This window comes from Drosophila obscura, unplaced genomic scaffold (assembly GCF_018151105.1).
Source record: "Drosophila obscura isolate BZ-5 IFL unplaced genomic scaffold, ASM1815110v1 contig_187, whole genome shotgun sequence".
NCBI lineage: Eukaryota > Metazoa > Arthropoda > Insecta > Diptera > Drosophilidae > Drosophila > Drosophila obscura.
In genome coordinates, this window is record NW_024542775.1 from 916,598 (window position 1) to 941,540 (window position 24,943).

Below are 24,943 nucleotides of genomic sequence, written 5' to 3' on the forward strand. Positions count from 1 at the left end.
AGTAGGTATTAACCCTAATATGTACATACATACACACACACACACACATGTGTAATTAATATCGATACGATTATGGAATCGCAGATACTTTTGACATGAGTTTTGTATCTGAGTATATACATATATATGTACATATAGTATGTACATACATACATATATCAAATAGTAAGTATGTACATACATACATATGTTGCGAGCAGCGGGCAAAGGGCATGATTTGATCCTGTTAATTGGATTACGAGCAATACTTTACTCATAACTGGTGAATAAAGTCAAGGGACGAATTGCTTGTTTCAAATTTATTAAGTGGCGAGGGGAGGAGCAGACTCAGAGCCAGAGCCAGAGCCAGAGGCAGAGCCCTTAACAACCAGAATAACAGCGATGACAACAACCAGAGGGTAAAAGAGAACACAAACAATGTAAAATGGGTAATTACTTGACCCAACTCCACTCCACTCCACTCCACTCAACTCTCGACTAGACAATTATCTGAAAATACGTTTTTCCCAACTGCTTTATAGCTATTTAATGACAACTCCAGCCCAGCTCTGATGACAACTTAAATATTATTATGCGTGCAGTTTCGCATGTGTTCTGTGTATTGCCTTGTAATTATGTGTGTATGTGTGCATGTGTGCTCGTATGTGTATCAGCTATTGTTGCACTCGCATTCACTGAGGTCAATAAATCGTTTCTGCATGCAAGTGCATTCAGAGCGGCTGTAATTTGCATACACATGTACACATGTACCGTTGCACGGGTATACGGGTATACGGTGATAATTTGTGTACAACAAAAAAAAAGGGGGACACACAGGGAATCAACAGATGAGATGCGATAGTAAAAGGGTTGATGGGTTGAGGGGTTAATGGGGTTGAAGGGGGATGAACAATCTGGAACTTGAACGCAACCAAGTGGAGAGGTTCCCAAAATACTCTGTTGTATATGTACATATGTTGATCAGGAGGTATGCTACATGCCACGGCTGCTTCCCTCCTCATAACCTTAAGGCCTAAGCTCACAGAGGATGTGTGATCACAGGAATACCAGCTGCTAAAGCTGCTTTAAAGGTCACGACCTGTCCCACCACTCACCACTCACCACTCACCACTGACCTCTCACCTCTGCCTCATTTTGTTTTGGATTTGTTTGGAGAATAACATAACCAAATCTAATATATGCATCTCTCAATTGGACACCGTTTCATAATTCAATTGGTAGAAAGAACATAAAAGTGTACATATTATACCTATACCTAATAAAGATTAGGAAAACTTCGGTTGAACCCTTTGGATCCTTGGCTGAAAATTCCTGAAATTCCAATCTTCATTTTGGCATGAGCTAAATTATTAACCGAGCATCTGCCTGCGATTATTGCTCTACGAGTTACATAAATACATATGTACATATGTATGTACGTATGTTAATAATAAATACCTACTAAGTGTACAAAGCAGTCCCTAAGAATGTAATTTGTAATAATTTCATGCATTGATGAGCAAATAGTTACAGAGTGCATCAAAGGAACCAGAAAAACAAAAATTATGTCTGGTCTGGGAGCAGTTTAATAAGCGTACAGTACAGCAGTGCGGTAGTGCGGTAGTGCGGTAATGCGGTAATGCTAGTGAAACTCTTTAAATAGTTCAAAGTCAGACTGAGTAGAAATATCGAGATTGCCACACCGATTCAAGCACCGGCACCGGTGGGAGAGTGACCACGGAGTGGCCTATCCTGTGGCTTCCGTGACTTCTGTGTCCCTGGGTCCAGTCCAGTGACGGAAGGGACATTTACAGCTGTGTTCAATGAAACTACAGCACTACTAGCCGCACCGTTTTACCGTTTTAGAAAGACTGGAATGTAAGCCTAGAGCCCTGATCCTCACTGACAGAGCGATATACAATTGTTTTCATAAGTTTTGAGGTTATTGCCGACCTCCGACCATCCAAGAAATAGGATCTACGCATACAAAATCGATTTTCATTAGCCAATTTGCTTAAATACAGCGTTAAGAGTGCAACAACAAACAACTGTTTTTAACCCTCCTTTAAAGCTCCTGCCTTTAATTTTAGTGTGACTCTTGTGTGTCCTCTTCTGGACCGAGCAATGATTGAGCAGATTTCATGGGTGCTCGTCTAAGCTTCAGAGTCATTTAAAGTCATTTAAAACAAGAAGATGGAATGCAATGAAACGGGATCCATTCCAGGCTGGAAATGATATACTGAAAATGGAAATGCCTAAAAAGAGTTTTGAAAGTGGTGAGGTACAGAACTGTACAGAGCGGACAGACGGACTTGGCTATAGAGTTGAGGAATCGGAAATGCTCGCCTCCCGTTGCAAGCAACTAGACAAAGTCCAAGTAACTTTTCTAGGGTATAACCAAACGCGCGAAGGGGGGCAGATTCTTGCTCCTGCTTCTGCCTTTAATGTGGGACGACAATGGGATGGAATGGAATGGAATGGAATGGTAAAAATAAGTAAGTTTCAGGCGCTGGCAACGCATTGCCGACAAGAAAGAGCAAAAAATTATTAAGGAGACTAAAGGTGTAATGGGAAGACAGACGCGCAGCGCAGCGCAGCGCAGATCGACCTGAACATGAACCTGGTCCTGGCCTGGCCTGGCCTGGCCAGGCTTTTGAGTGCTGTGCTTCAAGAGTTGTTTGCATACCAAGTCGGCTGCCCTGCCCCCACTTGCCTGCTGCCCCATCAACTAAAATCCAAAGTCGAAGACTGAACTAAAGCCATACCCCACCACACCCCACCCCACCGCACCGCACCGCACCGCACCGCACCACATGCCACTCGATGGTGGTGGCTGATATATCACGGAATTTGTGTGTGGGTGTACTGGGTACTGGCTACATACATAAGCATAAGCAAAAGCAAAGCAAAGCCAAAGCAAAAGACTACAAAGACGACTGAGTCAAACCAGTTGAGGAATATGAAGAACAGATAACGACGACTCCACAGAAATAAAGACGTACAACAACAAGGCACGCGCAGCACAAGCAGACATCGCGGAATGGTTAGGAGAGGAGTGGAGAGGAGAGGAGAGGAATGGAGAGGGATGTGTGGGGATGGGAATGGGGATAGGATGGGATGGGAAAGGGAAAGGGATGGTTGCTGGATGGGTGGGGTGGAGAAGAAGGAAAACCTTGACTTCCTTTGTTTTGTGTACAACCAGAAGAGGCAGTGAACCCTTCCTTCTATTTGTGACCACACCAAACCAGTGATCAAGTAAGTCAAGTAAGAAAGTGTAAATTACGTACGGATTTACATAGATAATGCCGTGTAGTGTTGCTGTGTTGCTGTGTTGTGCCGTGAAACCATAACTTCGTATCATGCACCAGTACGAATATTTACAGAACGCACTGTGTACTTCAAACTTTTATTTCCGACTATCGAATGTTTCATTTGAGCACGAGTAGATGTGATCAATTGTAACTTGAGCAGGTTAATTTTAGGCTCGGACGGACCGGACCGGACCGGACCCCTCACTACGCATAGATCCGGCCACTGACATGGGTTCACGTTCGACCTGTGCCTCAGTCTGAGACGTGTCTGGGGCTTTGCGTGGGCTTGTTCGTTCCTGTTCGTTCCCGCTCTTCCCGTCTCTTCTTTGGTAATGTGAGAGCTGCGAAAGGAAAGTTCCGTTCCGTTCCGGTCATTATATTGGAGAAACATTTAATTAAATTAAGGGGGTTGGATGATGAAAAGGATAGGATGACATGGCCCTGCGCTGTGTGGAGTGAATCTTATTCGATAGTGTGTAGTGTAGTATGCTTTAGGGTTAGACGCCATAAAGCCATTAAACCCGATTTCTAATCACTTGTAAACACTTAATGTGGCATTTACTTATTGTGAATTTTGTTTGTTTGGTCTATTTGCAGTTTCAATAATGCTAATGACGACGGCTCTCCAATGTCCAGTTCTGATGTGGAAACTTTCAAAGGCAAAATAGTTTACAATATCGATGGCAGCGCATTTATTATCGATGCTGATAATGCCAATGGATGTGGATCTGTTTCTGTCTCTCTCCAAAGTTCAGATGCCTCAACATCGACACTAGTGAAAAGACCACCGAAGACTAAAGACCGAAGACCGGAAAAGCAGGAAGAACAACAGCAACATCAACAGCAACAGGAAGAGGATCAGGATCAGGATCAGGATCAGGAACAAGCTGGTGCTGACGCTGACGCTAACGCTGATGCTGATGCTGAATCTGGTGCTGGTATTGGTTCTGCTGGGGGATTTGGTTATAAATCGAGTCCAAAGATCCATTCCTTCCGCGTTGTGTCCGCGCAAGATGCAAATACAACTTGCCAGGATCCGAATAGAGCCCTTAAGATTCAAAAACCGATTTTAATGTGCTTTATATGCAAACTATCCTTTGGCAACGTGAAGTCATTTAGCCTGCATGCGAACACAGAGCACAGACTCAATCTGGAAGAGCTCGAGCAGCAGCTACTGAATCGCGAGTACTCCAGTGCCATTATCCAGCGTAATATGGATGAGAAGCCGCAGATATCCTTCCTGCAGCCCCTGGACATAAATGCCACTTGTGCTGACGAGAAGCTCATACTGGCCCCCGATGCAAATTGTACTCCACTGGCTTCAGAGCCAGAGCCAGAGCCAGAGCTCGATCATCATGATCATTATGAGCAGGATCAAGATCGGAGTCAGGATAAAGGAGTAGCGCAAGAGATGGAGCAAGACTCAGAGCATGATCAGGTTCAGGATCGGGATCCGGATCAGGATCAGGATCAGGAGTATGCTAATAGAAATAGAATGGCAGCGCCTAGTGCCAATCTCGCATCATCATCGACTAAAGTAGCAGCGAAATCAGTAGCTGTGAAATTTGGTTCCTTAAACTCAGCAACTGCTAAGACTAATAATCTATCGAAAGTATCCTCATCCAGCTCACCAGTATCCGCATCCGCATCCGCAAACGTGGTTGAGGGAGAGGTCCCATTACCTAGTACTGATAATATAAGTAACAATAAGTCAACCAAATGTAGGCAAGGAATAGAGCCGCCAACAACATCGTGTGGATACCTGGATGATGGCAAGAGTCAGAGTCAGAGTCCAGCAGCGTCTGCCTCTGTTTGCACCTCACCTCAACCAAACGAGTCGGATGCAGCAGGCGCCGATTTCTTGCAACTGCAACAGGTGGCTGCGGCTGTTAGCATATTCCCTCCCCAAGTCAGTTCCTTCCATGCCTCCTTGGCAGCGCTGGCCGCCAACGAACCAAATGCCAATAGGGTCAAGCTTCTCACGGAGTTTCTTCAACAGCAGCTGCTGCAGCAGCAGCAGCAGCAGCAACAACAACAGCAGCAGCAACAGCAGCAGCAACAGAGTTCCTTGTTCGCCAGCCTATGTCCCGAGCATCCCGACTTCAAGGGGGTCGACTGCAAGACTTGCGAGCTCATTGATATCCAACAACGGGTTAGATCGCCGCCTCCATCGCACCAACATCTGGCTCTGGCTCTGGCTCAATCTCAATCTCAGTCTCAGTCTCAATCTCAGGCCCTGCCTTTGTCGCAGCCTCAGCCACATCGCTCTCCTAACAGCAACAGTGGCGGTCTGGCGATATCGCCCAGCTCCTCATCGGTGACCAGCGTAGGAAATGCGTCTGGTGCGGCTTCCAGCTTCACAATCGGCGCGTGTTCCGAACACATCAATGGGCGACCCCAAGGAATAGACTGTGCCCGGTAAGTCAAGCATATCCCTCATCCCATATCGATAGAACTGAATCAGAATTCTCGAACGGCAGCAGCAACATGTGTGTGGGGTTGCAGCCAGGGAGCCAGCCGGGCAATTAGAGCATGCCGCGAGCGATTCATTTAGACATTAGTGTAAGGGTTGCTGCACGTCTGCTGGTCCGCTGGTCCGCTGGTCCGCTGGACCAGCTGCAGGGTGCAAGATCTTTCGGCAGGAGAAAGAAGGAGAAAGGGTTGGGATTACGTGTTTTCTGCCTTACTGCTGTAATATGCGTAATTATTGACACTGTTTGAACTTTGACTGGGGGAAAGCTGCTGGGCATTGCCACACAATAACTCATTAGGCCCAGAAGCAGCAGTTACGGCAGGGTGGCAGGAAGGCAAGGCAGAAGGCAGAAAGCAGAAAGCAGGATGTGTTATGCCCTGAGGTCCGTTGCGGGTTGTTCATTTAAACGCAAATGAACCTTGGGATTTGGATCTGGCCACCACTGATTGCATCACACTTGATTAGGTGGGGGTTTGGGGTTGGGGTTGGGGCTAAGGTATTGGTGTTCCATTTCATCACCCTGGGATCCCATCCCACTTAAAAATATCTCGTATACTGCGATCTGCGCACTCCATTCCATTCCCCCTGCATTAATTGGTTGCATTAATGCTTCTGTTATGCTGTTATTCTGTTATTCTGTTATTTATGTGGGAAAACGTTTATTTAATGCTGTCGCTCGTACTACACAGGGACATTCTCCCATACGAGTATTTGTATTTGAACGTACTGCAGCGTTAATTTGTAGGTGGCCAGATTTGAACATGCCCCCCCCATTGTATGTACATATGTACATCGGTTACATCTCACATCCCTCTGCACGCATACGCATACGCGCACGGCCGTACGCGTAGTATACAGTACAGTAGGTATTTAAATTAACTGATTGTTGAGAAATCTTTGTGGAGATTTGATGATCTGTGGGCTTTGCTTTGGTCTGATGAGAATCATTCCACGAGGGTGGAATATGTATGAGATGTGTGTGTACAAATGGATGATATTATATGGCGGTGGCTTAACCGACAAAAAATTAAACCAATTGCGCTGATTTCACTTAATAAATGCCTCTGTCCCTGTCCGGGTCCCCAATTGTCACAATTTAGTGGTGGCGACTGGGTCGCGGCGGCTCAGCTCGGTGTCATTAAAATTTCGTCAATTGTGGGGTGCCGGGTACCGCTATTGAATGTGGATACGGTACGGGATACGTACGGGATACGTACGATGTGCCGCACCAGATTCACGCTGTGCAGTCGTCGTGTCGCGTCGCGTCGCGTCGGCTCGAAGCCAAAGCCAAAGCCAAATTAAATAATTATGATAATAAAAATAGTTTACCCAAATATTTACCAAGGGGAGGATGCAAATTTTGGTTATAAAGTGATCATCTTTGTTATCATTTATATCAGTAGAAAAACACACACACACACACACACACACACACGTACGTTCATACACATGTGTATTATTATTGTATTCGTTTCTTCCATTAACTACAGCTGCGAAATGCTGCTAAACTCGGCTCGACTCAATAGCGGGGTCCAGATGTCCACCCGCAACTCGTGCAAGACGCTTAAGTGTCCCCAATGCAATTGGCACTACAAATATCAGGAGACGCTGGAGATCCATATGCGTGAAAAGCATCCTGATGGGGAAAGCGCCTGTGGTTATTGCCTAGCAGGTACGAATACCTACATACATACATATGTACATATTTAAATACATACAGCAGCATACATATGTAATTTTTGTTGGATCTGTTTTCCCCGTTTACTTTCTGCCACAGGACAACAGCATCCTCGGCTGGCCCGTGGCGAGTCGTACTCATGCGGCTATAAGCCATACAGATGCGAGATATGCAACTACTCCACGACCACAAAGGGTAACCTCTCGATACATATGCAATCGGACAAACACTTGAACAACATGCAGGAGCTGAATAGTTCACAAAATATGGTTGCTGCTGCGGCGGCAGCGGCTGCGAGTGGGAAGTTGCTGCTGTCCAGCTCATCGCCACAAGGATCCGGTGCCGGCCAACAAACTGTGCTGGGCTCAAGCGGTAGCGGGAGCGCGAGCGCCGCTGTCGTCTCTAACAGCGTTGGGGGCAATGCAGCTATGGTTGCGACGCCAACGCCTGGATGCACGGGGGTAGGAGGCGTGGCCAGCGGCAGCGGCAGCGTCAAACCAAAGCCCTCGTTTCGGTGCGACATCTGCAGCTACGAGACTTCCGTTGCCCGCAATCTGCGTATCCACATGACCAGCGAGAAGCATACGCACAACATGGCTGTGCTGCAAAACAACATAAAGCACATCCAGGCATTCAACTTCTTGCAACAGCAGCAGCAACAGCAGCAACAGCAGCAGCAGCAGGGCGCGAGTGGCAGTACTTCAGGCTCCAGTGCTGGGAGCTTCATGCCGGAGGTGGCACTGGCTGATCTGGCCTACAACCAAGCGCTCATGATTCAACTCCTGCACCAGCAGCAGCAACAGCAGCAGCAGCAGCAGTCGTCTAATACCAAAATGTCGCCCACATCGTCCTCGCCAGTTAGCGCGACGGATCAGTTTTCATATTCCCCAAAGCCCATGAAGCATGGCCATGGAATGGGAATGGGAATGGGTTTGGGCCTGGGGTTGGGGCTGGGAATGCCAATGGGAATCGGCCATTCAAATGAAGCATCTGGTGAATCGGGGAGCGATTCTCATCCACTGGCGAAGCCAGATATGTGGCCCACGGCGCTCTACAGTTGCCTAATCTGCGACTCCTTCAGCACAAACAATTTGGACGATCTTAACCAGCATCTGTTGGTGGATCGATCCCGACAGTCCTCGAGCGCATCCGCCGACATAATGGTCATACACAACAACAACTACATATGCCGGCTCTGCAACTATAAAACGAACCTAAAGGCCAACTTCCAGCTGCACAGTAAGACGGACAAGCACTTGCAGAAACTGAACTTTATAAACCACATCAGGGAGGGCGGAGCCCGCAATGAGTACAAACTGCAGTATCAGCCCCAGCTCAGTGCCAACGTGGTGCAACTGATGTGCAACTGTTGCGACTTTCACACCAATTCCATACAGAAGCTCTCCATGCACACCCAGCAGATGCGACATGACACGATGCGGATGATTTTCCAGCATTTGTTGTACATTACGCAGCAGAGTCGAATGCACAAGGAGTCGTCGCCGTGCACGGCATCTGACGATGCCCAATGTCCTTGTCCGGACGAGGATCAACAGTCGATGGCCATGGCAACGATCGAGAAGGTTCTCATTTGCCAGCTGTGCAGCTTTGCCGCCAAAAATCTGTATGAAATGGTTCAGCATGTGAAGGGCATAAGGCACATGCAGGTGGAGCAATTCATTTGTCTGCAGCGTCGTAGTGAGAACCAGGAGATGCCCGGACTAAGTGAGGTGTACAAAGTGACTGAACGGATCCGTGGTAGCGAAGGTATGTAATAATCAATTAAATCGAATCTTAGTTCTGAAAGACCTACATGCATTCGTATGTATCATATGCGTACATGCATATGTACACCATGTAAGTGCCATATGGGGAATGCAATAGATTTCTATTTTGTGTGTCCAATGTCCGAATATGAGTCTGAGTCTGAGTAGTTTAGTCTTCCCTATTTTTCCAAGGCCCGCCAATATTTTCTCCCAGCCCACCGCTCACTCGCTACAATCTACAACCTAAAACCTACAACCTACAACCTACAGCCGAGTACATAACATAACGATATTGCATTGTAGTTGTAGTAGTTGCGGTTCGGTTCGGTCCGTTCGTTCGTTCGTTCGTAACTCATCATTAAGCGCTGATTTCAGTTCAATTTCTTTTGCTTCACTCTTCGATTATTATCGTCTTCGTCTTTTTCTTCGTCCTCATGCCCATGCCCATCCCCATCGCAATCGCCATCCCCATCCCCATCCTCACGTTCGGTATCGTCGTCGCGTTTACGTAAATTCTTCACTGCGTACCCTTCATCTTCTTCTCTACCAACGCCATCGCCATCGCCTTCGCCTTCGCATTCGCCCTCGCTCGCTCCCGATGCGATTTATATGCGCTCTGAGATTTATACGCTGACGCTGACCCTTAAGGAAATTATTACAAATTACTTAAGAATGCAAAAACGATTATGTGTATCCATCGAATTTGCAATTAGTGACGTGCACACTTTGCTCCACGCCAGTTTCAACCTCAACCTCAGAGGCTCAGGCTCAGGCTCAGACTCAGGCTCAGACTCGACTCCGACTCCAACTCCTCTTTGGTGCGCGATGCCCACAATCCAAAAAGGCAAACATACATATCCACTCCGCAGTGCAGTGCAGTGTGAGATTCCCATATCAGATGTGCGGCGTCGTGCGGGGCCGAACCGCAGGCATGGCACCTAACCACAGAGCACAGAACAGTGAGACCAGGCCACGCAGAGACACAACAAACGGTCGCCGCACCACTCCAATCCACTCCGCACCGCACTACACCACACCACACCACACGAATCCGAGCCTGCCAATGCGCGCGCCCTCTGCTCTACTCACCCACTCCTCCTCCTCAGATGTTGATAATTGCACATGCCGCTCCGCACCACTGTAGGGTGTCGGAGGTTTATATGCAAAATTGAAATGCTTGCTAACGTAGACAATGAGGCTCATACGATTTTCGTTGTCTCCCTCTGGTTTCCTTGCCTGCTGCTCCGTTCCGTCCCGTCCAATGAGGCTTTGTGTTTGTGCCTGCGGATTCGAAATCGCTGGCCTTGTGTTTCGGGATGCGACTGCTATTGCTCCCCGTCCTCAGTCGTTCGTCTGGTCTGCCTCAGTCTGCGCCTTCGCTTCCGCTAGAACTTGTGCCTCAAATGATCCCGAACATATCCTAAACCATTTCAATATACTATCTCAAACGATTATGGCACTTACTAGATAACGGTTATTTAATTATCGTATGTCATGTGTACACACATGTATGTATGTATGTACATACATGTCATATCATATAATCATATAATCCCTCCGTCTTCTGTTTTCATTTTAAAATATAACGCGAAAACTATGCTTGGAATTCCAGTTCCAGTCCCCAAAAACTGTTGTTGTTTTTCGCACACAATCACACCTTCGCGAAGCTATATGGTATGTGAATATGTGGGTAATTTTGATTGTGCTGGCAATAAAGCGCTACATAATGATACCCATCCCATCCCATCTTTAGTCATACATAAGTGAGGAGGGAAGGGCTGGTCGGACGTCTGCATCCGAGAAATCCTCTTCTTGTATACTCTTTCAGATCGCATTATGATTTTGGCCACAGGTTGCCTATAGGTTGACACAAGGAATACCTATACATATGTACGTATTTAAGACGTCAGTCAGTTTGACTGAATGTACTACATACATATGTATGCATGTCATAAAATTCGAATAAAATTCATTTCGGTATTGTTAATCACAAAAGGAGTAACGTTCTATTAAATCCGCGCAGGTTACATACAGAAGCAATTCGTTCCGACCCTATACAATATGTATGTGTATATATACATATATATGTATGTAGGTATCTGAGTTACTTATTTATCTTATGCTAATAACAATATTGGAATGTGTTGTGTTGTGCGGTTCTACAATCTGGGCCCTAAATCTGCCCTTAAGATATTCCATTGCTCTGCTCTGCTCTGCTCTATCGGATATTGCCCTATCGGGTGTAGTGTATTCCGACTTTTTTATTGTTGTGTGTGTGTGTGTGTGTGTGTTCGCAGTCTTGTTGCCAGGAGCGGGAGCGGCAGTGGCAGTGGCAGCGGCAGCGGTAACAGCTGCGCATGATTATTGCCTAACTTGGATGGATGTATGTATGTATGTACATGCATGCTTTATGCTGGTGTGTATATGTATATGTGTACATATGTATATATGTTAAGTAACCAAGAAGTCGAAAAGTGGAAACAAACAAAGTACCACGTGAACATGTTCGATTTGGTTAGATTTATTCATTCCCCCTTGGCTTCCTTTTCGTTTTACTTCCTCGGTCCACGTCCATGTCCGTGTCCGTGTCCGTGTCCGTGTCCACCGCCCCTGCTACCGACATTGTCTTGATTTCGGTTTTTAATTTGATGCAATCAGACTGTATGGAAATTGCTTTAAAATTGTTAATGGAATTTGAGACGGAATCCCATCCCAGAATCCCAGATATTCCCACTTTGAACCCTGCACCACACCACGCTTCGTTGCTGGCAATTAACTCAATCAACTCAGCAGCTGAGGCCAATGGCTTGACCAGATCCCAATCTCATCCCAATCCCTTGCGCTGACCGACGAAGATGTAATAAGTTGTATGCTCATACATACATACATACATACATACATACATACATATATACATACGAGTACATAATGTTAAATGAAGACGGGCAGGACAAGGTTTCGTCGCTATTGAAAACTCAGAAGGATTTGTTTTCAGCATTAAATACCACTGCCGTTATTCTTTCACGATACATTTACATTTATTCCAGATATCATTTTTGAAGCTGGCTTCAATATGGCAACAACCGCACCCGTTGGGGGATCGTCGGAGCTTGGCTTTGCAGCGGCAACAGCTGGCTCGTCGGCCGCTGCCGCTGCCGCTGCAGCTGCAGCTGCAGACAGCAACATACTATCTCCAAAGTCCACCTCGAGTTGCTCGACATCGTGTGGCAAGAGTATCGGTCGCATCGCGTCTCCAAGCATGAATGACTTTAGTCTGAGTGCTTCAAACAGCATTCCCACCACAGTTTTCAAGTGCAACTTGTGCGAGTACTTTGTGCAGTCGAAGAAGGACATGGCCAGCCACATTGAAACGGTGCACCCGGGGGCAGAGGGTGACGACTTCATGAGTATACCAACGAACACGGCGGCTCTGCAAGCCTTCCAAACCGCTGTTGCAGCCGCAGCCATAGCGGCGGTCCAACAACGCTGCAGTGCCATCAACATGCCTAGAGAAGCAGATACGGAAATGGATCCTTGTATAACCGACTGCCCCATAGACATTAAGCGTGAGCGTCTCGAAGAGCAGGACGATCCAATGACGGGCATAGAGGAAAGCAAACCAACAGCCAATATAGATGCGGATTCGACAGGAGCTACGGCTACGGCTTTAACTACAACAGCAACAACAACAGCAACAGCAAAAACAACAGCAACAGCAACAACACCGGGAGTGCAGTGTCCCCTTTGTTTAGAAAATGGCTTCCGGGAGAAGTCATTGCTCGAGACCCATTTGACGAGCGTGCACAGCGTCACCAAAGATGGCCTCGCCAGGCTTTTGCAACTGGTCGACAGTAAGGCCTGGAGTGATTCCCCATCCCCATGCCCATCCGTAACCGTAACCGCAACAACGAGCACAGCATCCAATTGCAATTCGAAACCGGAAGACTGTGCGACAACCACGGGGAGTGTAAGCACCGAAGACTGTGTGTCGACTGTGTTCCCTGGTGCCGCAGCGACCAGCTCCACCGCAAGCTCGGCGGGAATGCAGGGACTCTCCTGCCAGCAGTGTGAGGCCAGCTTCAAACACGAGGAACAGCTGTTGCAGCATGCGCAGCAGACGCAACACTTTCCAGAGCAGAATGGAGAGTACATCTGCCTCGCGACCAGTCACATCAGCCGTCCCTGCTTTGCGAGCTTTAGCACACTCTCGGCAATGATCAGCCACTTTAAGGACTCGCACATGAGTCTGGTTATCTCGGAGCGCCACGTCTACAAATATCGTTGCAAGCAGTGCTCACTAGCATTCAAGACACAGGAGAAGCTTACCACGCATATGCTCTATCATACAATGCGCGATGCCACCAAGTGCTCCTTGTGCCAGCGCAATTTTCGTAGTACACAGGCCCTGCAGAAGCACATGGAGCAGACGCACTCCAACGATGGAGCTGGAGCTGGAGTCGCGGCTGGCAGTGGCAGTGGCAGTGCCAGTACCAGTAGTCCCCGACCGCCGACACCAACTCCAAGCTACGGCGAGATGGACAAATTGTCATCGGGGGAACGAGAGCCCCCGAATGCTAGTGACGCAGGTAAGACAGCATTAACGAACAAACTCTAAGCGAATATCGATCCTCATCGGGAGTTTTGTTTTCAGGGCCCAAATCGAATAACACCTCAAGACGTTCACTGTCACCGCTGAGACTAGAGTTGCAGTACTCTAAGGAGACGGCGCAACTGTCGCCCAGCCCCAGCCCGCACACTCTTGACACGAACCAAACCCAGCAGCAGCAGCACCACCTGGCCACACTGACTGCGGCGTTGCTTAAGCAGCAGCAACAGTGTCACCCAGATGCTGGCCTTCTGTCGGCAGATCCTCTATCGTTGTCTGCTGCCGACTTTTCTCAGCAGCTGCAGGTAGTGCCGCCGCAGTCCCAGCTTGGGGCTTTCGGAGTCGCTGGCATTAATCAGCAATCCTTGCAGGGCCTGCAGAATCTCCAAAATCTGCAGCACATGCAGCAGCAATTTAGTGCCGTTGCTGCCTCATCGGGAATGCCCATTAACCCGGTGGACATGCTCAACCTCATGCAGTTCCATCATTTAATGTCTCTTAACTTCATGAATCTGGCCCCTCCATTGATATTTGGCGCGAATGCCGCCACCGGCAGTACAGCTTCAACAGCCGCGGCCCAAAACAACGGCATGACCTCCGCTTCCTTATCAGCACCAGCTTCCCAAGCGGGCGACATGCAGATTGGGAGCGGAGCAAGTAACTTGACGGGAGAATCCACTAGCGCGAACAATCCCACGGCCCAGCACAGCATCAACAGTAACTCTCAGGTGAGTGGGGTGGGGCTTAGCCTTAAGTACTGCTAAATAAGAGTAGGGTGGGGGGGTTCGTTTCGTTTGTCTCACCTTATCAGAGAACAGAAACAAAAACTAATACAAAAACTAAAATAAAAACGAGAAGGGACGTGTGAGTCGCTTCTGGGGACGCGACTCTACTTATACCCGTACTCAGCCAGTATATACATTTTTGAGCTTATGATTATTTAGAATTTTAGAATTAAAAAAAAATTTTACATTTAACATTTTTTTGCTACATCTGTTATCTACATCTATGTATATATATACAATGTATATTTTACATCTAACATGTATGTATATTCTACATGTACCATTTAGATTCTACATCTCCTCCGCTAGGGGTTGCTCGCGCACTGAACGCGGCAGAGTGTGCGAGCGAGAAAGAGAATAAGTAGCGTTTCTCTGGCTGGGGTGGCGGGGGAAGCAACTGAAATTTAAAATTCTTCATTCTGGCTATAATTACGATTCGATCGGATTTAGATTCAGCAATCTGGTAGATATAGTCACTCTCTACGATACTGCGATTTTAGTTTTATCGTATCTTTAAAATTGTGCCTGCCACAGATTTTCGTTCTTTGTGAAGGCGGAAGGGGGCGGGGCGAAATTTTACACTTGTAGCAGTGTCGCATGAGTCTGGAAACCAAATTTGGTTGCCCTAGCTCTTATAGTCTCTGAAATCTAGGCGCTCATCGAGACAGACAGACAGAAGGACAGACAGACATGGCTATATCGACTCGGCTATTGATGCTGATCAAGAATATATATACTTTATGGGGTCGGAAACGTTTCCTTCTCTGCGTTGCACACATCCACTTTTACCACAAATCTAATATACCCCTTAACTCTTTTTTGTGTACGGGTATAATAAATAATAAATGGGTAGCTAGGTTGATATGGGGAAGAAGTTTTTGGCTATTGGGCTATAATCCTTACATTGCATATTCCAACAGATGAACAACAACCAAAAGCGAGCTCGCACACGCATCACAGACGATCAGTTGAAAATACTGCGTGCCCATTTCGACATAAATAACTCGCCCAGCGAGGAGAGCATTATGGAAATGTCGCAGAAGGCGAATCTGCCAATGAAGGTAGGTATGCGGGTAGGGGGTATGGGGCAAACTGCCTCGATTGGACCCGTTGTGACCAATTTGGCTTTGACATTACAGGTGGTTAAGCACTGGTTCCGAAACACTCTGTTTAAAGAACGACAACGCAACAAGGACTCACCCTACAACTTCAATAACCCACCGTCAACTACCCTAAACTTGGAGGAGTACGAGCGCACAGGTCAGACCAAGGTAACGCCCTTAAATGATATTGTCAGTTCCGCGTCGCCCGCAACCATATCCACGCCGACTGCGATTTCGTCCGCTCCGTCGGGAAACGCAAACTCTAAGGAGAACACAGCAGCCACCGTGTCGGCACCTGCAATCTTGCCAGCTCCCGCTCCGGCTCCCGCCCCGGCTCCTGCCTCTGGCCCCGCATCCCGTCCAGCGTCAACCAACTCCAGTGGCAATATATCCGACTACTTAAGCAACAATTTGTGTTTTGGACAGCAAGGGGGCAAAGAGCAGAGCCTGCCGTTTCCCGTGGAAGTGCAAATAAAATCGGAGCCGCAGGACGATACGATTGTGTCCAGTGAATTTGCATTTCTCCGGAAGCAGCAGCAGCAGCAGCAACAGCAGCAGCAACAGCAGCATCAGCAGCAGCAACAAGGCTTTATTTTTTTGAAGCATCAACAGCAGCAACAAAGTGATCCGCCGGAACAGTCCAACCAGCATCAAGAGCCTGACACCCTACATGATCAATCGTTGCTCGCAGGCTCATCGCTTGCAGTTCACTGTCATAACCAGCAGCAACTGCAACTGCAACAGCAACAGCACGCACAAACAAATAGCTTCGAAACCAAATCAGAGAGCGGAAGCTCTGATGTAATGTCGCGTCCACCGACTCCTAATAGTGTGGCTGCTAGCAATTTGTATGGCAGCATGAACGACCTGCTGAGCCATCAGCTAGAAAGCATGGGGAGCAACATGGGTCCACCGAAAAAACTGCAAATAGCTGGCAAAACATTCGACAAAGGCACGGCCACCGTCTCCAGCTCGGCAACAGCATGCAATCAGTTTGAGAGCAATTCCTCCAGCTCGTCAAATTCATCGTCGACGTCGGGAGGTAAACGGGCGAACAGAACACGTTTCACGGACTATCAAATTAAGGTCTTGCAGGAGTTCTTCGAGAACAATTCATATCCAAAGGACAGTGATCTAGAGTATTTAAGCAAGCTGCTGCTCTTGTCACCCCGCGTCATAGTGGTGTGGTTTCAGAATGCCAGGCAGAAGCAACGCAAGATCTATGAAAATCAGCCAAACAATTCACTGTTCGAGAATGAAGAGACCAAGAAGCAGAACATTAACTATGCGTGCAAGAAGTGCAGTCTGGTGTTCCAGCGCTACTACGAGCTAATACGTCACCAGAAGAACCACTGCTTCAAGGAGGAGAACAACAAGAAGTCGGCTAAAGCTCAGATTGCTGCTGCGCAAATTGCCCAAAATCTAAGTTCTGAAGACTCGAACTCTTCCATGGATATACATCATGCTGGCATCTGTCCCCCGGGTCCGCTGGGTCCACAGACTGTTTCAGCACCCGTGTCTATCGTAACCCCATCCGGGCACGCTGGGTCACAGCCATTTGGTGCTTCGCCCTCGCCACAGCATATATTTAGCAAGTCCTCGTCACTCACTGACTTCAGCCCATCCACGACTCCAACGCCTCCCCAGCGGGAACGAAGCAATAGTTTGGATCAGCCGCAACGAACCGCATCGAAGTTTGACTGCGACAAATGTGAGCTGCAGTTCAGCCACCTGGAGCTACTGCGTGAACACCAAATGATGCATCTGATGAATCCAGCAGCACTCTTGGCCGCCGCCGGCCAACACCCCAATCCAGAGGCGAGCTATGGTCCTTTCGGTAGCATACTGCAAAGTCTGCAGCATGCAGCGGCTCAACAGCATCAGCATCAACAGCCTCATACAAAAAAGCGAAAATACTCGGATAGCTCTTCCAACGCAGATGATATAACGTCCGTGGGGGAGATGGAGACCCCGCAGAAGAAATATGAATTTCTGTATCAATACTTTATGCAGCATGAAACGAACTCTGAGCTGAAACAGCAGTTTCTGATGCAGCACCAGCAACATCAGCAGCAACCAGGAAATGAAACGGATTTTGAATTGGAGTTTTTAACTAATTTCTATCAACAGAGCGAGCTGAAAAAAGTCAGCAACTATGACTTTTTGCTACAATATTATCGCAAATGTGAAGCAATATCGTTGAACACGAAGCCGCCTCAACAGACTTTCAGCTCCAGCAAGAAGCCAACAATTGAGTTCCTTTTGCAATACTATCAGCTTAATGAGTCGAAAAAGTTTTTTCAGTTAGTTGCCTCGCCCCAAACGATGCCTGATGGGCAAGGGTACCAACCGTCGTCGCAGTTGCCGAACGCGACGGCGGATGAAACCATGAACGTTATCGGCGAACCAGAAGAGGGGCAACAATTGCAGGAGCAATTACAGAATCATCAGGAACACTCTAACGTCGAGAGGAGACGACTTGGAAAAGGGCTGGCGCTGGCGCTGGCCGACGACAAGAAGGAACAGGAAAGGCTGAATAACAACAGCATTAATATCAACTCGAGCTCATCTGAATCAGCTCAGTTCACCTCAGCTAGAGTTGAGGCATGCGAGACGCAACCAATTGAAATCAGAGGCCATCAGCAGCCGGCAGTGACACCCACTTCAATGTCGATCACTGAGGATGAAAAATCTTTATTTGGCAGGTCACTACAAAAAAACGACAAAGAGAAGTCCCAGTTCTTTCAAAACCTTGAGGACTTTTTGGATGCCACCATGATTGAAAACAACTCACAGACTCTAACTTTTAACGATGACGACACTGCTAGCCAGAAAGATGATGCTAAAATATCCTCAACGCTCAAGGTCCATGAAGTGGAAAACGTAACCTCGGTGTCTCCGGTCAATGCCCCATCGAAGCAGAATAAGCGCCTACGCACGACAATACTTCCAGAGCAATTAAACTTTTTGTACGAATGCTATCAATCCGAGTCGAATCCCAGCCGAAAAATGCTCGAGGAGATATCCAAGAAAGTAAACCTCAAGAAGCGTGTAGTACAGGTAAGCTAAAAGCATTCAACAGTAATTAAACTGCAGTTTTGTATATGCATTTGTATGTAAATGGTTCGGAAACGAATACAACGTAACCCTTGGGACAAAACCATTTATATGTATGTACCTACATTAAAAGACCCATTGTATCGCCCAATTAAATGAACACCCACCACAGTAACAGGCCAAGCAAGATAATTCACTATTTTAGGAGCACTCTTCCAGGGCTAAGGTCTACAAATCAGAAAAGATAAGATCAGGGCGCTAACGATGAATCAATGTAAAATCATTTGAGTCAGGATCGACAGAGCTACATATTTAAAAAAAGATTGCATCGTGAGAAAACAAATATATTGTAGGATTGTATGTGCTACATGCGCACATTATCGTATTCACCTAAAATCTATCACTTTTGTTTGGATTATTTTCACAAGACTAAAATGTAAATAATAAAAAAGGTTCGTTCCGCAGATAGCATTTCTTCCTTGTTGCAGATAAAATACAAAATCTACATCTGAGCAGAGCACCCTTCCTCTTTTTGTTATTAAGAATTTCCTTTTTTATGCATCCAATTAATTATGATTTTATATATTTTTGTATGTTTTCTTTTATTTCATTTCATTTGATTATATAGTGAAAAGACACAAATCGAAACCGTGAGATGAAATCCCAAAAGAGCATCCTGTAAAATAAAAACAAAAATAATGTGAAACGTGTGCGAGGGACAGGGACATCATGCAATAACGTATTGATTAAGCCACTGATCTTCCAAACCTCCAGTTTGGCGAGCTTGGCTCGAAGAAAGGGCAATAAAGGTAATTAAATGAACGTGATACCCGATAATGGAGTAAATGGAAACAGGCAGACGAATATGGACTATGTACATACATATGTACATATGCATGTACATCAAATCAGTTCGTAACTGTGCTCTATTTTGTAAAGATTTAAATTTCATAGCAGTTGGGACACTCCTATATAAACAATAGGATATGGTAGGTGTCCGATTTGGATTTTTTTGTATCTTTCGGTTGAAATATATTGAGAAAGAGACTAGCTTTTCCCACAAACATTTGTTCGTCGACCTATGTATGTTCCATTCATATACAGCATTAAGAAATACTCGCAATGGTAATACTGCCTGAAGAAAACACAACTGTCTGTGCCAGTAGCAGTCAGATAGATTACAAACCGATGGACTAGTTTGCAAGGAAACAGACAAGAGGCAACGTCAACAAGGACCAAAGAATTGAAAGAATTTTGCTGATTTGCTAGGACGGCAAAAATAATATTCATAGAGCTATACTATGATCTGAAGATCAGATCCATGGCGGCGGCCTTAGTCTCACCCAATTTCGAATATGCATGATAAGAAATATGGCTAATACAAAAACTCTTACTTTTACATTGATCTTACAGGTTTGGTTTCAAAATTCACGTGCCAAAGACAAAAAATCTCGAAATCAGCGGCATTATTCGCATATTTCGGATGACAACAGCTACGACGGCTCCAGTGGGAAAGAGGTTGGCAACGACCTGAAGGGGAAGGGCGTTTCCGTCGTACAGGACCACGACATGGATCTGCAGGACTGTCAGCTTTGCCAAGTCACACAGGTCAATATGCAAAAGCACGCTTTTAGCGTAGAGCATATATGCAAAATGAAGGAGCTTCTTGAACAAACCACCGAGCTATACGCAAATAGCAATGGCAGCGGCAGCGACGATAACGATTCGGATAGAGAAAAGCGCTTCTACAGCCTATCAAAAGCTTTTCTGTTACAGCACGTTGTTTCGAACGCTGCTAACATATCTACACAACGGCATACGCATACGCCGGGTGCTGGTGCTGGCCCAGATACAGATGTGCTCCCAGAAGAGAACTGTCTGCTTAACTTTGACGCCGCTGCTTGCGAGGACAAAGGCCATATCAAGCATCATTCGGCTGCCGACGTTGGGAGTAAGGATGTGCAAAATGTCGGTGGCAATCAGGATCTCATGCATCAGCTATTCAACCGAAATCATATCACCGGTAAGAAGGGTTACGTTACGACGACATAATAACAGAAACTCTACTCTTACTGACCCCATCTAACCTATCTGAACCAGTTTCGTAGCCAGTAGCAGTAGCCACACCCTTACCTACCTATAAACGTGGCAGCATTATTACTTTTTATTTTGTTTGTATACTCGTTTTTAATATGAATTGTGTATAATTGAAAATATTTGTTTGCTGCTTTGTTCATGCCTCCCCAACTGCTTTCAAATGGAAATCTTTGTAAGGAAGATCTTGCATTTAATTGTTTAGAATAGTAGGAGAAATAGGGGACTCTCGATAGGCATACCATACCTACAGTCTGTTTTTAAGGAGTAAGACAGTAAGATGTAAAATTCAAAACGAGTATTTGGGTAGAAACTCGTAAGCGATAACTTTGTGCCGTTGAGCTTTGTGTAGGAGAAATCGATACATTTGAAACTATCTTCTAGTAGTGCAATGCACTGTACGAGTTTAAGCATGTACAATATAATACGAAAATGTATTGGCATTGTCAAAGACTAAAACTATGTTGTTTTAAACAAGCACTATTATCGTAATATGTATGTATACCGAACTTATAAATAGAATAGAATACAATTTTAACGCCTCGCAAATTTTACAATTATACTATAAATTTACATAAAGGTAGGATTAGGACACATTCAGTTTTACTACATATTTTATGCATATAAATACTTATTTAAAAGGAGTCTTAGGTGTGCGTACATTCAGCAAGAAGGTACATATTTACAAAATGTAATAAGGAAGAATGTGACAACTTGAGTAAATTAATAAAAACACTAAAAGTGTAACGTTAGTATGTACAATGTACTGTAGTACATGGTACTACCTCTACTTTTTTTCTGTCTCATTTTCTCCCTCAATCTCGCCCAAAGGTACCAACTGGCATTGGTCCTCTCTCTCCCCCTCTCTCTCTCTCTCACGCTCTCTCGCTCTCTCTATCTCTCTTGCTATGCCAATATCTTGAAGATTTACCCATGTATGTCTACAAAAATACATTTTGATATGTATGCCGTTTGAGCCTTTGGTGCTACTATTGCGGATACTTGATACTGAAACTTGATTGATAGCTTAATTAGCATTATGTATTTAAATAAATAGACAAAAGTAAATACAACAACCGAATTACATTTATATACAATATTAAAAACATGTACAAAAATAAATCTTTTATTTTATTCAAATCAATTCATTGCATATTTGCGTTTTTTTTACTTATTTGGTTTTATTCATTGTTTGCATTTTTGTTTGTTGAAAATTTTTTGTTTCTTCTCCATGCTGATGGAGAACTTTTTATTTCAGTTGGAGTAGAGCACACAAGCTTACATATTTAATGGGCGTGTATGTTGGTACATGCATATGTACATACATATGTACATTTGTATGTATGTACATCCCGAATAAAGTTAGTAATGCATCTTTTATTAGTTATAGGTGGAAAATGAACTGAAGGGTTGCCATTATCTTGTTATTCTGGATAAGGATTGGTGTGCAGGTGAGTTTTGTTCTCGAAACATTTTCCAAGCCCATTAATCAATATGAGATTCTATTCAGATTATGGACGGAAAGGAAACATGATGATAACACTTGATGTGGAGGAAATTACACTCCAGCATACATACATATTAACTATACTATGCAAACTTGAAAGTTCCTATTTTATAGAAATACACACATAAATGAAATTTTTGACATTTCATGATACTAAAAAATGAATACATGTATAAGAAATCTCACGAATACCTATGTACTTCAACCTTAGTAAGAATTGCAAAATGATACGGAAGTGTTCCTAACTATTCAAAATATAAATGTAGCAATAATCGAAAAGTTTATACATATAATTGCAGCAATGGAAGGTTAAACGTTTATAGGCCATGGCAGCTTCTACCAAAAGTAAATAATATGACATATACATATACATATAATGACTTAACAAAAGCATTAGATTTAATGAGACGCAAACTGAGTTCCTAGCATTTGATTGCTTTATGCCTTTGTTTTCTATTTTAGAATATAATCATAGTCACAAGGATACAATTAATACTAAGAAGCTACTTCGGCATGCCGAAGTCCCTTTGGACACCTATCAAAAACTGATACAAGCTTAGTCTTTAAAGTATAACCCCACTATTCAAGTTTTCGAAAGTGTGCATCAACGAAACGAGCAAAATAAAAAATAAGAACTATTGTTTTATTATTACCTAAAAATGCTGAGGGTAAATGTGCCAATGATTTATTTCGCGAAACATGCATATATGTATGTACATACATACATATGTACATGGTTAGCACATTCTATGACTAAAGCTACATTAAGATTTAATATTCGCTTTCGAATAATTTCCAGTTCCTATTAAAAAACATTAAAATACTGTCATGTGCATTTAGAGTATATGAGTGGGGGGCTTGCATATCCAACGGGTTCGATAGTTGGATAATAGCCAGAAAAATGACTCTTATTTGGTCCTGTCAGAGAGCATCCTTGTTAAATATGTATTTGTTATTAAATATCACAATATTATTTACTATTTACTACTTACTTTTTATGTATTATTTAAACGTTCTAAAGAGAGAAAAACGTTAGGCAGTGGTTACTACTATTTCACAATTACATTACTTTTTTTTTGTAAGGCTTCCAAATACAGATCTGAGCTTTTTGTGGGAAAGCTCAACATAAATATCATACTGTTACATACATATATGTTTGAACTATTCTTCCTGCCCTTCCATTTAGTTAAAAAGATTTTAAAAACAAATGGGCTAAAATAGCTAAATGAAAACAGATTTGATAAGCTTTAGACCGATTCAATTTCTTAACAAATCGTATTGACATTCAGTTAGTTGAGTTGTTCCCTTCCCTCTCCTGCACATACATTCATACGTACACCCAGTATAAACTAAGTGTAAGAGTATGTTACGAGAGCTAAGAAAAACTTTACTAAAAAGTTCCTATAGTATTTAATATAAAAAAAACAAACCAAACAAAACAAAACGAAATGAAACTATATTTTATTTTAACTTTAAGACAAAAATATATAATATAGTATACATATGTATGTATATGAAATGCGGGCGTCTGTTTATTCAATTTTTTCAATCTCATGGTGTTAAATGAAGGCCACTTTTAAATAGATTACAAACTATGAGTAAGGAAATGCCAGTATTGAAAAAGAATAAATGTGTTGTATCAGAAATAATTGAAAAATATTCATACATGCTGTAGTTCGCATTACATACATACATATTTATACCTATATATTATTATAATTAAAAAACACATGCAGATACTAGAACGAAATGAAATCCTCGCAAAACCTTCGGTGAAAATCGGAGGAAAATCCATTACACTTGCCAAAGTTCCCCACATATGTATGTATGTAGGTACATATTTATGTACATATAACATCCGTGCGTTCATGCATACATACATGTGAACCCCATCCTCAACACACAGAATATAATATGGGGAGATCAGATCAAATGTTACATTGCAATCCTCTTTATACATAAATATATATGACATATCATCATATACATACCTACATAGCGAAAGCCTCTGAAAAGATTCACCAGCTCTCTAATACCCACATAGATATATATACATATATTTATTTTTTCGTTCTTTTTCTTCAGATTACATATGTACATATGTACAATGTATATGCATCAATATTTTTTGTTTGTTTTTGAATCCTTAAAGTCATCTTTCTTTGGGCTTTCAATGGGCTTTGTTTCGTGACTTGGTCATATTACAAAATTATTTTGTGTGCAAATGGGAGGGAAGTGTTAATACAAATTTACCGTTGCTAGCTATCTGCATAGAGACATCTGAGTACATCCTATACAACATCCACGATTTGTGAATCGGGAAGTTATTAGAATTAAAAGAAGAAGTAATATTAATATAAACATCTACGTACATGTGTATTAACCAGAGTTGCTGCAAAAATTGAGTAGAACTTACAAAAATGAAAGATATAAATACATATTTATAAAGTTCCTATATATTTAATGAATGGCAAAAGATGTGCATATATTATAAAATTATGACTAAATAAAGATATGAACATACATATACATAACTATTTTTTCTTCTGCTCGATCTGCAACTGTATCGTTTATGTAATATAGG

At 44.1% G+C, this 24,943-nt stretch overlaps 1 protein-coding gene across 5 annotated transcripts in view; it reads left to right on the forward strand.

Moving 5' to 3' along the window:
- LOC111070777 (zinc finger protein 2) overlaps positions 1–23,837 on the forward strand; it is a 41,257-nt gene extending 17,420 nt beyond the window's left edge. Inside the window, exons 4-13 of one of the 5 annotated variants that reach the window (XM_022361658.2) lie at positions 3,888–5,708; positions 7,254–7,435; positions 7,541–9,208; positions 12,255–13,793; positions 13,859–14,541; positions 15,519–15,659; positions 15,738–18,761; positions 20,172–20,781; positions 22,237–22,303; positions 22,363–23,837. In XM_022361658.2, the coding sequence (XP_022217350.2) occupies positions 3,919–5,708; positions 7,254–7,435; positions 7,541–9,208; positions 12,255–13,793; positions 13,859–14,541; positions 15,519–15,659; positions 15,738–18,761; positions 20,172–20,781; positions 22,237–22,253 (9,654 nt within the window). In that variant the 5' untranslated portion in view covers positions 3,888–3,918 and the 3' untranslated portion in view covers positions 22,254–22,303; positions 22,363–23,837. Of the gene's footprint in view, positions 1–3,887; positions 5,709–7,253; positions 7,436–7,540; positions 9,209–12,254; positions 13,794–13,858; positions 14,542–15,518; positions 15,660–15,737; positions 18,762–19,386; positions 19,568–20,171; positions 21,997–22,236; positions 22,304–22,362 lie in introns of those variants that run through there. The other 4 variants (XM_022361659.2, XM_022361660.2, XM_022361661.2 and 1 more) reach the window with 4 other exon arrangements.
- The last annotated feature ends 1,106 nt before the right edge of the window (positions 23,838–24,943 follow it).